The 14,925-nt window shown below is 39.6% G+C and overlaps 1 protein-coding gene and 1 long non-coding RNA gene across 3 annotated transcripts in view; one reads left to right on the top strand and one right to left on the bottom strand.

The window, feature by feature from the left end:
- adamts17 (ADAM metallopeptidase with thrombospondin type 1 motif, 17) overlaps positions 1–14,925 on the bottom strand; it is a 92,472-nt gene that overhangs the window by 32,503 nt on the left and 45,044 nt on the right. For both annotated transcript variants that reach the window (XM_034873750.1, XM_034873835.1), the window contains 6 exons: positions 10,649–10,789; positions 9,455–9,605; positions 6,384–6,485; positions 6,017–6,162; positions 5,334–5,506; positions 3,295–3,422 (listed from right to left, as the gene is read on the bottom strand). In XM_034873750.1, the coding sequence (XP_034729641.1) occupies positions 3,295–3,422; positions 5,334–5,506; positions 6,017–6,162; positions 6,384–6,485; positions 9,455–9,605; positions 10,649–10,789 (841 nt within the window). The remainder of the gene's footprint in view (positions 1–3,294; positions 3,423–5,333; positions 5,507–6,016; positions 6,163–6,383; positions 6,486–9,454; positions 9,606–10,648; positions 10,790–14,925) is intronic.
- LOC117948821 overlaps positions 1–14,925 on the top strand; it is a 46,016-nt gene that overhangs the window by 11,401 nt on the left and 19,690 nt on the right. The gene's annotated exons all lie outside the window — the stretch shown is intronic.

Raw genomic sequence — 14,925 nt, 5'->3', positions numbered from 1 at the left:
TCATCACTTTTCAGGAGGAATGAAGCATTATTTCAATGAGCTGTAAGGGTACCAACAAATTTGAGCACATCTGTATTTTGTGAGCACATGTGCGTCACAATAATTGCATCCATATTTGACATTCTGGCCTTCTCTTTCCTCTCCTGTCTCTCTCTCTCTCTCTCTCTACTTTTGCCCGAAGGAAGGGGGATTCTTCCCAAATGTACCAGCATACAACTCTTGCAAATAAACAAGAAAGAAAGCAGAGACTTTCTCCAAGGGACTCCAACAGCTTTGGTGTCGCACTGACAGCTACAAGAAATCTTCCCTACCATAGGCAATACAACTTTTTAACACTTTGTCACTGAGAGTTAAATAAGACTCATAAACATCACAATACTGCACTAAGTGCAACTTGCACAAACATAGGTTTACATACTTTAGAAAATACTATTTAAGTAGTTGTGCATTTTTATTCGCCACTTGTTTATACTTTATACATTCTTTCCTTTGTATTTAATCTTTTATCTTTATTTATTGAACATTTGTCCTTGTATCCTATCCTATTTATTATTTCTTTTATATTCTGTATGTGTGCTGTGTGGGATGAGTAAAGTCTATCTAATCTAACTAAGAACTGCTAATGATCATGGTACCCTAATGACCCCTCTTCATTGATGCATCTCTACTTTCAGACATGTCTTTATTTCTGTATTTATTTATTTCATGACTGCATTTTTCACCAGTGATGACTTGAGTTCTACAGCAAGAGTTAAAGACCTATGATTCCACCTTGTATTCTGCTACAAAGCTTGAACCCCACACAGTAATGATCCAAGAGTGGGAGAATTATCACAGTCACAACTAGTCCTCCTTAAAGACAAAATATTAGGGCTGTCAATTGATGAAAATATATTTAAATCGCAAAAAAAAAATCCCACTTTTTTTTATCTCATTCAAACGTACATTAAAAGGCTAAATTAGGTTATTTTTCAAGATATGATTTGGGTTGGTTTGGGTTCAAAATAGAGTCATACTTCACATTGATGCTAGAGTTCCTAGTCAATTAAACAGAAACACGTGTAGCAAAGTGTTTCTTGATCACAGCACTATGAGAATGCCCAACTGGAGGGCAAAAAGAAGAACGAGTCAGCTCAGCTTTTCCCACGTTTCCCACTGTCACCAGAATAATCAGATAGTTGTTGTTCTATTGGATGCACAAGCCGAAGAGAGACAAGCTGGGTTGTGTTTCTACAAAATCAGGTCTCAAAACAAAAACCCAGAGATGAGGATTTTTTGGATTTGTGCAATACGTGCCACAGTAGTCAACTAATGTTAACGTTACGCTGACCGCTGACTTTGAACTGACCACCAATGCAACCAACGATTGCGGTCAAGCTACTAATATCTCTAATCTCCATTGGAAAACCAGCTCATTTTATTTAAATACTTTTATTCTGCTCCCTGACACTTCCCCCTGCTTTCCCAGTTTGGATTTGATATATACTGCTAACATTATGTTGTTAACTTTAAACATTGCTAAAGTAGCAGATAGCTGTAACAGGGACGTAACGTTAGCTGTTTATCAAGTGGAAGTAGATAACTTATCAACTAGCTAGCTAATGCTGTCTGCATATCAACTCCTTGAACAGAGTATATTTACTTTTACCACCGTTTATTTTAAAAAGGCCATCGCAAAAAAAAAAATTGTAGATTATCAAAAAGACATTGTTTGTTTCCGACTGCCGATGTTAGCTAGCGTAGCGCTAGCGAGCCATCCTTTTCCAATAGCCGCATTATTGGCGAGATATCAAACTGGTTTGAATTTTTTTTAAACCGATCGTCAACTCAGTCTTTTGTTGGAGAATTATGGTTGAATGAACTTAGGGGTAAATCTAAGGCCGCCTTTCAACGGCCTGCAGCGGACGTCAGACAGTCCGGATAAAACACAGGTCTTTCTCACGCAGCGGGACGAGCAAATAGTTGAGACCGACTTAAGTTTTGTAGAAACGCAACCCCATGTCAAGCTGCGGCGGCCAATCATGTAACCAAGGATCAGACTGTGTCAGTGTGGTTTGAGGTGTGTGAGAATCCCGTACAGGAAACTGAACTGCCCATTAGTTTGTGGAATATCTTTTCTGCTATATGAAAGCACACACTATGTCTTGCTCGGCTCTTTTCTTTCTCCCTCTCTCCTGTGAACTAAAGCTGTCTTCAACTGCAGCACGTGTTCTGACAGGAACCAGGAAAAGAGATGACATCTCTACTGTTTTAGCTTCTCTGCATTGGCTTCCTGTAAAATCCAGAATAGAATTTACATCCTTCTTGTCACCTACAAAGCTCTTCATGGTCAGGCACCATCTTATCTTTAAAAGCTCATAGTACCTTCCTACCCCACCAGAGCACTGCGCTCCCAGAATGCAGGGTTACTTATGGTCTCTAAAAGTAGAATGGGAGCCTGAGCGTTCAGCTCTCAGGCTCCTCTCCTGTGGAACCAGGTTCCAGTTTGGGTTCAGGAGGCAGACACCGTCTCCACATTTAAGAGTAGGTTTAAGACTTTCCTCTTTGATAAAGCTCAAAGTTAGGGCTGGCTCAGGAACGTCCTTTACCATCCCTCAGTTACGCCGCTATAGGCCTAGGCGGCTGGGGGGACTTCCCATGATGCACTGAGCACCTCTCTTCTCCACCTCCTCTCCATCTGTATGTAACCTCATTCCATTAATGCATGTTCCTAAATAAACTTCTTCCCTTTCCTGAAGTCTTGTGCTCTTTCCTCCCCTCCCCTCTCTCCTCCTATTGCATCCTGCAGGTGTTTCTGGCTCTGGATTTGGGGTTGGAGTCCCGTGCTGCCTCCATGTTCCTGCTCGACACCCTCTGCTACAATTCTCCATGTCTTTCTCTCTCTCTCTCTCTCTCTCTCTCTCTCTCTTCTCTGTCTGTCTCTTTCTCTCACCCCCAACCGTGACCGAATCGAGGCAGATGCCGCCCCCCACCCTGAGCCATGGTTCTGCGCCAGGTTTCTGCCTCTTAAAGGAAGTTTTTCCTTGCCTCTTTTGCCTAGTGCTTGCTCTTGGTGGGAATTGTTGGGTTCCGGTAAATTACATTACAGAGTACGGTCTAGACCGGCTGTTTTATGAAAAGCGCTGTGAGATAACTGTTATATGCGTTATATAAATAAAATTGAATTGAATTGAATATGTAAAGAACGTAAGGTGACGTTTCATTCTCCCACCGCTGCACGAGGCAATAGAAAGTGTAATGGTATTAGTTGTGTACCATTCAATGACTTAATTTGGAAGAAGTATGTGTTTGTACCTGACATCTGCCATTCACACACAAGTCAGCCTCGTATGGTCCGCAGGGCGTCCCGTCCATCACTCTGTCAGCCATCAGGACTGGAACATCTCGACCCACTGGGCTGCAGAACAACATGCACGGCTTATCTGCGCGCGCACACACACACACACACACACACAATCTGGTTGTTAGTGCAACTTCTAGTAGGGCTGCACAATATGAGGGAAATATGTAATATTGTTGTAGAACATTGCTATAACGATATTACTTGTGGTAAATAAACAGATATTAAAGTGTACTCAGTTCTGCTGCTTTCAGTATTCTGCTAAAAATACAACAGCGTTTTGAATTTAAAACAAATGAAAGAGAATCATTTCTAACATTCTTTTACTGAACAAATTGAACATAACATTTAATATAAAAGGCACCACTAAAAAATAATGGCATTACATTTTAATGTGCAGTTTTCGCCTGATATTTTCTTTCAACTAAAAAAAAAAAATCAGTTTTGTTCTTATCACGATATGTCGCAGCCTTCACGACACAAAACATCTGCTTCCATTCAGAAATACCTTAAAATGAAATTAAGTCATCATCAAAGTCAACATCAACATTACATTAAAGAACAGGGGCACACAGAATCTGAGGGCGCAGAATGCTGCTAAATAAATTGCTGAATTTTAATCAAATTTAAAAGATTTTTAAAAAATTGTCCCGCGGAGGTGTCCGTGTGTCTGTTTGTGCTTTAGAACATAACCGCTACACCACAACAAAAATGTATTCCTCTGATTCACTGCTTTGTTTGGCGCTCCCTCTCTTCATTTACTCTTTAACTCGTAAAGTGTGTGGCCTTAACAAAAACGATTGATGTGTCCGTGTGCACGAGCTGTGCAGAGGCATATGAAACTGCCAGGAATATACCAGGTGACAAATGGACAAACTAAAATCAAACAATTGCTTCATATATGGTTATTAGGTTTTAGAAAAAATGGCAAGACCAAAGGCCAAGTCTGAGGCAATCCGAGTGCAAATACCAACGAGTCAGAGATGAGACCGGACTCGATTACCACAGCACCTTATAAAAGATGGTTTCATCTGAAATATCAAGTTATTGTCATGATGTGGATGTCAGGAATGTCTTGATGATGTCTTACTTCTAAAGCACTTAGAATGTGGGGGTTGTTTTTCAAGTGCTCATATTACGCATGTTTGGCTTTTTCCCTTTCCTGTATTGTGTTATATATCTTTTTTGTTCATTTTATAGGTTTACAAGAAAAAGCTCAAAGTCCCACACAAAGGGACTTACCATCTTCCAGAGAAAACACTGTTAAAAAAAAAAAAAATTGCAGTGCAGCCTTCACTCCCGTAACAAACGTGCATCACTTTGTAACATGTTACAATGCTCAGCTAGCTGCTAGCATGGCACTCCCTCATGCTCTGCAACTGACAAGCTAGCAGTACTTACTGCGCATGTGCAAATCCCAATAAATATGGCACAGAAGTGAAATGTCTCACTCTGTAGCTAAAACAGAGAGCTCAACACACAGGGTGAAAAGAGGAGCTTCAGCAATGTGCAGTACAACAAATGTATGATGTTTTCTGGAAATTAAACCACATAAACCTATTCTGGTACAACCTCTAAATACAATTATGAAGCTGAAAATGAGCAGAATATGAGCACTTAAAATATGTCCACAAAGTATGACTAAGCAAGTGTTTGTGTGTGTTTTCCATCACAAAACTTTGCTCAAATGCTTTAAACAAATATTTAATAAATTAGAAACTTTCAACATAACACCCAGTAGACGAGAGTCAGATAGTGTTGTGGGGGGGGGGGGACATTTAGTCAGATTCAGAGGTGAGTGAGACCGAAGCAGAGGGACAGAGCTGTAGCCAAGCCAAAGTAGCACACTTTTAATAATGAACTTTATCGGTTCTATCAGGCAAAAAAAACGCGGATAATCTGCAAACTGACAAAAAAAACTAACTCTATCCCTAGTGTGTGTGTGTGTGTGTGTGTGTGTGTGTGTGTGTGTGTGTGTGTGTGTGTGTCTCACCATCATTAATAATAGCAGTGAGCATGCTGCCCGTCTTCTTGCTGCTTTCATTTTGATTGTAAGACAGACACTGCAGGTCTCTGAAGCTGGGCGCTCCCTTGGGACAGGGAGGACGTTCACAGGCCTTGTGCTCCACACTGGACTTCTGACAGTGTCGTCCACCAGGTCCAGGCCTGCACGCGCACACACAGGTTTACTCATAGTAAAATACTTGTATCTGTACATCATACTACAGAAAGCAAAAAGATATTTTAAGCTCCATGTATGCATCAAACAGGAGGTGATTTTGAAACACTCACGATCTGCCTCCAGTGTTCCAAGGTTTTTACAACATAACACTCATTACATACCTACTGCAAAGACATACAAATTTGCTGTATTTTGTTGTACAGACACTGACTGTGGATTCTCTGTCCAATCTGAGATTCATCAAATGCTCACTTAAATGTATAACAAATGAAGAAGTAAGGGCTGCATGTGTATTATGATTCTATGGTGGGTGCATGTTCTTTCAGTTATTGCATGTGTGCTATCATACGTGTTGTCCTATGTTGACATATCAATGATTTTTTTAGCCTTAAAATAATTCTTAAAATGTATGCATTTAAAAGGGAAATGTAGCATTTGTATTGCAATGTGGGAAAAGTGAAACAAACAAACAAACAGTCAGAAGGGTGACATACGGAGGGTTGTCACATTTCCTTTGTCTGAACTGGACTCCAGTCCCACAGGTCCTGCTGCACATGCTCCACTGGCTCCATGGACTCCAGTCCCCGTCCACATGCTGAGGGATGGGAGTCTTACTGACACATTCGCCTGCCCTGCACCACTGCACGCACACACACACACACACACACACACACACACAGTCATTATGTTAAATAGATCCTGAAAAATAGTATCATGGACTTAAAACCAAAACGTGAGTTGTGTGTATTGTTTTTGTTAGTTCACTTGCTATACACGCATCAGCTTCTCAGCGGTTGCCTGAGAGACATGAAGATGCGAGTGTTTGTGCATGGAAGCAGTGTGTGAGGGAGACGGTGCTACCTTGTCTGCGCCACACTCCGTTCCATCCAGAGGAGAATCCAGTTTGGTCTTGCAGGAAGCATCTCCCTCTACTAAACACCACAGGCCAGCGCACATCAAGTGCTGACAATCGCACGCGCGCACACACACACACACACACACACACACACACACACACAGTCAAATTCCATCAGTACAGCATTGTGCTGCTCTCAGTTTTTCCTCATGTACAAATTCATTATGTATTTATTGTTTTAAATGGGTTAAAAGGTAATTTCTTTCTGTTTTTTCCAACCTGGATCTATTTTTTTTTCAAAGCATTGGTATCTAAGTGACTAATGTGATCAAGGATCCTTAAAATTGGTCCAGTATTGAGCGAGAATGCTGTAACCGTAAATATTAGCCTCTCATTACCAGACCTTCCTCCACAGCAATGTGGAGGAAGGTCTGGCTAGTCCACACAGCATTCCAGGACGGGAGAAAAACTTGCTCTGGTTCATTTGCATTTCTTTAAACCAATCACAATCGTCATGGATGGTGACCAGACAGAGCAACGGTGCCTCTGCAAAATAGCTTTAGTAAGGCACTTGTTTTGTTGGAACGTGAGTTTAGGGAGGCGAACTCTGGAATTAAAATGGTGTTTAAGTGTGTATGATGTGAATTTTACTCAAAAAAAAAACATAATTTAATTGTTGGTTGTAGCTTGGAGGATGTTTTTCCGAATTGACCGAGGTTTAGAATGCCAACACAATAAAAGCAGCACCGTAAAGGAATCAATTTCATATAGACTACCATAAATGTAATTCTATAGGGTAAATGTTCATCGTAATTTTCATCCACTAAAAGTTCTGTTTTTACCACTGACAGGCTCAGATTATTATTCTAAGCTGTCAGACACTTGAAGGTGCGCAATTACACAATAACTTATTTGCTGCTGACTACAGCAGTGTTGCTTAATAACGGACCAAAATTGTTGTTCCATCAGTCACTTAGACACTAAAATATAAGACAGTAGGGTCCAGGTTGACAATAACCAAAGTTGCCCTTTAAACCCTAAAGCCCCACACTATGCTTACATGTCTAGGGGAGTAACACAATGGCAGGACAGTTATTTTAAGTCTTAATATTACTTCTAAGTTTCCCAATCAAATGACAGGCTTGAAGCTGTGAATGCTTGTGTTTCCTTAGGGTGGTTTCACACTGCAGCAACAACTTAGTTTCAGGCTTCAGTCAAAGAGGTCTGCAGGTACCGCTGGAATCTCAAGCATTTAAAAAACAAAAAAAGACTGCGGCAATCAACTCTTGTTCACTTTGCTGTATTGGCCGTAGAGATGTCCGGCCTCTCTCAAATAAAATAGATCTCTCTTTACACTCACTTTAGGGTGCTCAAAGAGTCAATTTATTTTGGGAAAATAATGATTTTTTTATTGTTGATTACTTATTATCAGAAGTTTTACTATTTGACACAAAAGAGGACTTAAACTGATTATTTGATAATGGAAATAGATCACTGCTTCTCAAACTGTGGCAGTAGTACTACCGGTGGTACAAGAGCTCTCTCTAGTGGTACACAAACAGAATCTCTGATATAAAAAAGGAATAAATCAATTTAAAAACATATTACTATAGAAATACTAGAAGATTCCCAATAATAATCCTTACATTATGATCAGAAAAAAGTTTAACTAATGTTTTTTTGTTTAGATATCACCTACATACAGTAGTTATATTCATAGACGGAGTGCACATTCATTTGTAATAAGTTATGAGCTGGGATGGCAAAATAGTAAGCAGAGGTAAAATGAATGGTTCAAAAACACTGCAAGTTGCTACTTAAGCAGCAGGAGTGAAGTCTCCACAGCAACGATGGCAAACGGTAAGGAGATACGACCCATGTAGAGGATAAGATTCTTATTTAATCTTCTAAATGTTCTTAAAGAACTTTTTAGGATTCATCTTTAGTTTTTCCAGTGATTTTAAATTAAATAGATACATATTTCAGAATGCTTTGTTTTTTGTGTTTATTTATAAATATTTTTTTGCCCCTGTCCTATTTCTGAGCAACTCTACCTCCATTTCAAATATCACTTAACTGTGGGTTAGATATACAACAAATGTGTTATGAAAAAACTGAAAAGCATGCCTTCAAGTCCTCCAAACCATATTATAATATGCTCTAGGACAATTTCCATCCTCATATTTAAACCAGAGAACGTTAGACCAATTTTAAAGCCAAACTTGGGGTTTTAAAAATGTTGTTAACGTGAAACGGTTTCAGCTTGGTTATGTTAAGGCACAAAAAAAAAAACAACCCCGGACTATTTTCCAATATCAGAATGAAATCCTGAGAGTCGTGGAGCTCCCGTCATAAAACTCAGTCTACGTCAGCCCTTTTCCAGTCTTGGGAGGGCATTTTACCGGCGGAAAAAAGCACACCTCCGGGTACTGGAGACATTCACCTGCATGTACGGCAGAACAGAAAATCAGCAACCTTAAGTTACCAGATAGCGTTAGCTAGCTAGCTTGGTTTCATTTTTCATAACAAATCTAGTTCTAATTTGGGTGTGACCCTGCAAGATCCTCATTATTTACAAATTTTGACAATCTTTAACGTTAGATGTGAGAGGATTGTCTTTAGATATGAGATGGTGTCAGACTAAAGTCTGTTCAAAGTCTTCTAGTGTATGGTGGGCATAGGATTAGAAAAAGATGGTTTGTGTTAAAAAATGAGATGTTATGACACTTCTGGATGCGTACATGATGCTGAATGGGATGTTTGTAAAGTAAAAAAAAAATAGCCGTTAATTTCAATTGGGACGTGAAGCGGGATCTCTGGGGTTTGTTTGACCCATCCACAACCCCAACCTGCTTCCTTATGAGGAACTTAGTGCTTTATACATTGTATTTCTTTCATACATTTTGCTTTGCTTCCGTCATAATTACTACGGCCAGTAGAGGGCACCGACACAAGAAAAATAAAGGTGAGTCGTAATTGCTGATTGAATAAATAACCTATGGGAGCATTTTTCAGCAAAGAAAATTCTCATAACATTTAAGATTTAAAATACTAAGAAAAATGGAGTGTGTTGTACCTCCATGTCATTGCAGAAAGTGGCATTGGAGCCAAACAGGATCTGGCACTGGTCATCTACGCTGTAGTGCATGCCTGGCAGCTTGGGAGGAAGCCGGACCTGGTAACGTCTTCTGGGGTCTGTGTGCAGAAGGCAACCACTTGCTTTGGACCTGTTTGAAAGATACACGTGAGAACAATTCATAACGTGTTTACCAGTGAACAGTTCCATTTCCAAGAGTTTTTTTTACCTTATCAAATCTGAATCCTATGGTGTAACATTCCAGAAGTATCGCGCGATCCAGACCATCAGCAGATTCACTACAATTTCATTCATAGGACATATCTCACCCCCGTGGAAATGCGCCACATGAAAATAATTAACAGCCCTTTATGCACTTTCTGCCCAATAAAAGCACAGGGCACATATCTTCACATGTTCTTGGAGTGCTCTCCCGTTGGTCAAATCTAGAAAAATTTGCAGAACTTGGCCAAATTAGAGTCAGAGCGTTGGACCATGAACAATGATCTCCAGTCTTTTGCTGATAACATTGAATCTAGTCGAGATATGCACTTCTTAGCCAGCTAGGACATTATGTTCGGTTGTCAAATGCGCATATTTTAACGTAGCAAAATTCTATGAATAACTTGTTTGAGGTACCATTGAACTCGGCAGAGAGTACCATTTTCATTGATGTTGATTTGCTGTGTCTGAGTGCCACAAATGCACGGTAGCAAGGAGCAGCATCCACCAGTAACCCTGAAGCACTCAGAGGAGTAAAGGCCTGTCCAACGCTGCTTGCAACATTAATAATAATAATAATAATAATATATATAATAGTTATTATTATTATTATTATTATTATAATAATAATAAAGGGTGCCTTTTGTTTCAGTATCTAATGCTGAGACAAGTCAGTATGTGACGAGTTGTCACAAATATTGTAGCATCTTGATTAGCACTGGAGCACTTTAAATATTTGCATTGTTATTCATTGTCTCACTGTATGTTGTCTGTGTTTTCTGCACTATGTTCTGAATGTGCTGCACCTTTTAACTGCGTAACAAGTATGGGTACAATTAAGTAACCTGGCCTAGACCTACTCTATCAGGAAGGTTTCCTGATATAACATCTGTATAATATGACACTATAAATTAAAGAAAAAACACTATCTTACAGCGTGCGAGTAAAGAGTCTCTTCAAGATCAGCCTCACCTGAGGAAGTTCTCCAGGTCGCCGCGGCTGCAGGAGGACCAGGACAGGTCGCTGGGGTTTCTTCCTTTCACCCATTCCCCGGACATGATGTCCGAGTGACCAGTGCAGGTGGCATGGTCGTCATCATGGCTCATGCCCATGCTGAGGAAAAGACATGGACACATAGACACTAACAATAAAGCTGCTTGATTAGTGGACTTATAGATTAGTCAGTAGAAAAAAATAACGCTAACATTCGATAATGGATTTATTGTTAAGGTTATTCTTTGCGCAAAAAATGGCTGTTTTCAGCCGCTCAAATATGAACATTTCCTGATTTTTTCTATTCTATGTTATATTGATTTGAATATCTTTGGGTTTTGGACTTACAAAACAAGACATTTAAAGGTATCACCTTGGACTTTGAGAGACTGAGCTGGATGTTATTCACACTTTTCACATTTTATAGGACGAAACGATTAATCAAGAAAAATAATAGTCAGTTTAATCGTAAATGATAATGCAACCCTAGAGTCAGCCAGCCATCTTTTCAATCCGTGGTTGTAGATATATTTTGAAGCATTTTTTCAATGAGCAATACTTGTGCATGTTAAGTAGACACAGTGTAAGGATTACCTTGGATTCTGAAGTATTCCTTTGTCTAGACATATGGCTAATCAATACATCTAAGTTGTGACTGAGGTGTGTGATTTATTCAATTATTTTCCAGTCCAACTTTGTTTTATGCATCACTTTCACCTGCACAGTTTGTCTACTCAATCAGGATCAACTATTTTCATCAAGTATCGCCTTTCTTTATGTATGAAGATTTTCGTATCCATGCAGCACACTGTCATATTCCTTTCTTTTGGGAAGAAGACATAAAAAATATAAAAATATGATTGCATAAGAAGGCCTTTTGGATCAGTACTATGATATAAACGACAAAGTCTTACTCCATTCTCATGTGTGAGTTCTATATATACGGATAATCACTATAATTGAGACTGGTTATTTGACTCTTTCATTATAATATAATATTGATTGTTGCTGAATATTGAAAAGTACGCAAAAGTATGCTGCACAACTCTTTTCTCGTACACCATGCTTCATTGACCTATTCAAGCATTTTTGGCCTTCTTGTTGGCATCTGCACTGGGTTGTAAAAGTTGTGTGTGAGTTTAAACGTCTAGTCTGAAAATAAGTTCTAACTTAGTTAGGAGTTTACGCACTTCTAACATTTTAGGGTTGCACCAGCTGAAATAGCTCTAATGTTACAACAAATTTACAACATAAATCCGACTCCTAGCCCTTAGTATGTGTAAAGTCCACGTCGACGTCAAATAGCGGTTGTCATGGCACATGGGTTGACAGGTGGCTGTTTTAAGTTCTTCCAGACAGATTCAACTCCTTATATATATATGATTTTTTTGAACACTCACACTTTTGATTTCCCGAGCGGACATACAGAGAATTACAGACCCGCTGGCAACAGACTCAGGCTAGACAACCTTTTAATACCAGGGCGCCTGGATTGCTCAATTGGTAGAGCGGGCGCCCAATTTTAGGTCTGGCACCCCAAGGCCTAAAAATGACCAAAAAGTAATCTTAAAAAACTAAATTAATACTTTTAATACCAAAATATTCATTTATTACAGTTTCCCCATGTAGGCTATTATCATGTTTGTGATAGGACAGCATTGTTACGAAGTTCAGCAACACTTGCCGCCCCAACTCTTCTAAGATAGGCCCAGCCATTCATTCACTTTATGATGCCAGCATTGGCTTTCAAGATTAATATGATTTTTTTTGGACTGGCTGAATTTACCTCTGCAAAGTTTATGAAACTCAATTTGTAATAAACATGCAATCAGGCGGGTTTTGGCTGTGGCTTTTTTAGAGATTTGAAGTGTCCTTTTTTCATGTAGCTATCACACATCAAGGTAGTGTTAGGCGATGTCTACCGTCATGGGAAGCAGGGAGTCGGATCAGCCTGCTGGGGAAGCCGCTACAGGGTGGAGAACAGCAGGCGAAATTGTGAGCAACCGTCAGCAACCAAACAACATACTAAAGAGCCCAGGAGCCTGGCCATTCATGTAAAATGTGTGTAATTTGGATGTAGGGCAGACAATAAGCTTTTGGAGAATGATCACTTTTTGGCACGACACCAGCAGCCCACTGCCAAGACATACTTGACTGGGAAAGCCGTAAAGACCCGCACCCACAGCTGAACACAAATTGCTTTTTTTTCTCAACCTTTACCATGCGGCCGTTTAGTTTTATTCACAGTTTATCAATATGCAATGTTGTGCAGACTGCTCCAATTTCATAGGGTACCCAGGAAGCCAAGTAAAAGTAGATCAGATGAACGGTTCTCCAGATATTTGAAAGAACAACAGAGACACACACAAACACACAAACAGGTTTGTTAAAAGATAGTTAAAAATAACACTGCATCAGCGGGCCTGGTAGATGGCACAGATATGTGCTGATATGGCAAATTGAAGAGAACATTTTAAAATGGCACTTTATACTAAAAAAGGTTGGGACCCCTGGTTTTTTATATCTTTGAATCTGTGGATAATTGCAATAATATTGTATTGTGAAATAAGTATTGTGATAATATCGTAGTTTAGTGTGAAGGAAGTAGACTTTTAACCTGGGTTAGTGTGTTGGTTGCTGATGGCAAAATAGCATTTGCATCATGGATTGAGGTTTCAATAGCAGTGAGCTCAGAGTTTATACAAGCACCTTGCTTTAATAGCTACTTGACAATAATTCCTTGTGTGTGTGTGTGTGTGTGTGTCTGTATGTGCTTTTATGTAACACTACTTACATAAAGTGCATGGGCAGCAGCCAACATCTTACCTTCCCTGGCCCCTGAAGCCGTAGCAGCTGGGTGTAAACTGTGAGAAGTCACGAGGGATTTGGCACAGCCACATAACGGCTACAAAAGATTCACACACTTTGGCATGATTTTCAGGTAAATTTGGCACTAGGTCTGTGTAACTGGGCTGTCAATGAGGGTTTTGTGTGCTGACTACATTATTCCAACTTTAAGAGACATCATACTGCCACACAGAGGGAAGAAATAAACGGCTGAGCTTGGCTCACATGCAAATCCTGGTCAGTTTTTATGCCCTCACTGCAAGTATTTTAACCCTTAAAGAACAGTCATGATTTTGTACAAAACATCAAAAAATAAAACAATATCAGTGGGAACAGTCATTCTTTTTGAAGCAAAAAAAGGAATTGCGCTCAGACTTTTTTATATAGCAATTTTCATATCGTTTCATATTCGTAAATGTGGCAAAGCTTTGGGCCCGTAGCTGCTGAAATAAACCCAGAATCAATAGAGGGCCCTTAACCAACTGCCCTTTTCTCCACAATACTACTCCCGGGTAATCAAATCCTACATCACAGGACTTGCTCTGTCAAAATTTGCTAATTCATTAAAGTTCCATGGGCCTAGTAGATCCAGTAGTTTTTCCTCGCCACTGTCGCATTGCTTGCTCTTGGGGGTATTACTAGAATTGTTGGGGCTTTGCAAATTATAGAGTGTGTTCTAGAACTGTTCCACCTTTAAAATGTCTCAAGATAACTTGTTAGGGTTTGGTACTATAAAAAAAATGAAAATTGAATTTAACTAGGTTACCAGGGGAGCACATCCAGTCTTAAATACAACTGGAGCATTAAAAAAATATCCCTTTTAAAGTAATTCAGAAAAGATAAAAGATGTGCGATTAATTTGCAATTAATCAGGAGTTAACTATTTTAGTCAATTGACAGCCCTAGTCAACGAAGATAAGTAAAAGCAAATTTACTCTTGAGCACCATAAGGTAAGAATGGAAAATAATCCGTTAGTGATCATTCCCAGTTTTATGTTTCCATGAATGGGCAGAGCGAAAAGAGCAAAAGGAGAGGGTCTGGATGGAAAGAGAATCTGGAGTTTCTGGTAAGTTTGGAAATCAGTCTGTCTGAAGTCATGTCACGTCAGTGCTTGTTGTCACAACAAACACCAGACAGTGAACTTGGTCACTCACTGTTTGTGGACAAAAGACACAGAAGAGTCTATCCCAATACAGCTTGTTATCCTTTAATGAGACTCTCCAAAAAGCAACTTTGAGGTGTTCAAGCTTCATTCCACACTGCTCACATAGCCACAGGTTTTGGTGAGTTGGGTTTGTCTAAACTGTGGACATGGTGAAGGTGGAACAAGGTCTCAGTGTTTCCCATACATTAATTAATTAATTCACTGTATTTCTCTCTCTCTCTCTCTCTCTCACACACACACACA

This window comes from Etheostoma cragini, chromosome 1 (assembly GCF_013103735.1).
Source record: "Etheostoma cragini isolate CJK2018 chromosome 1, CSU_Ecrag_1.0, whole genome shotgun sequence".
NCBI classification, from domain to species: domain Eukaryota; kingdom Metazoa; phylum Chordata; class Actinopteri; order Perciformes; family Percidae; genus Etheostoma; species Etheostoma cragini.
This window is presented reverse-complemented; position numbering and strand designations above follow the sequence as displayed.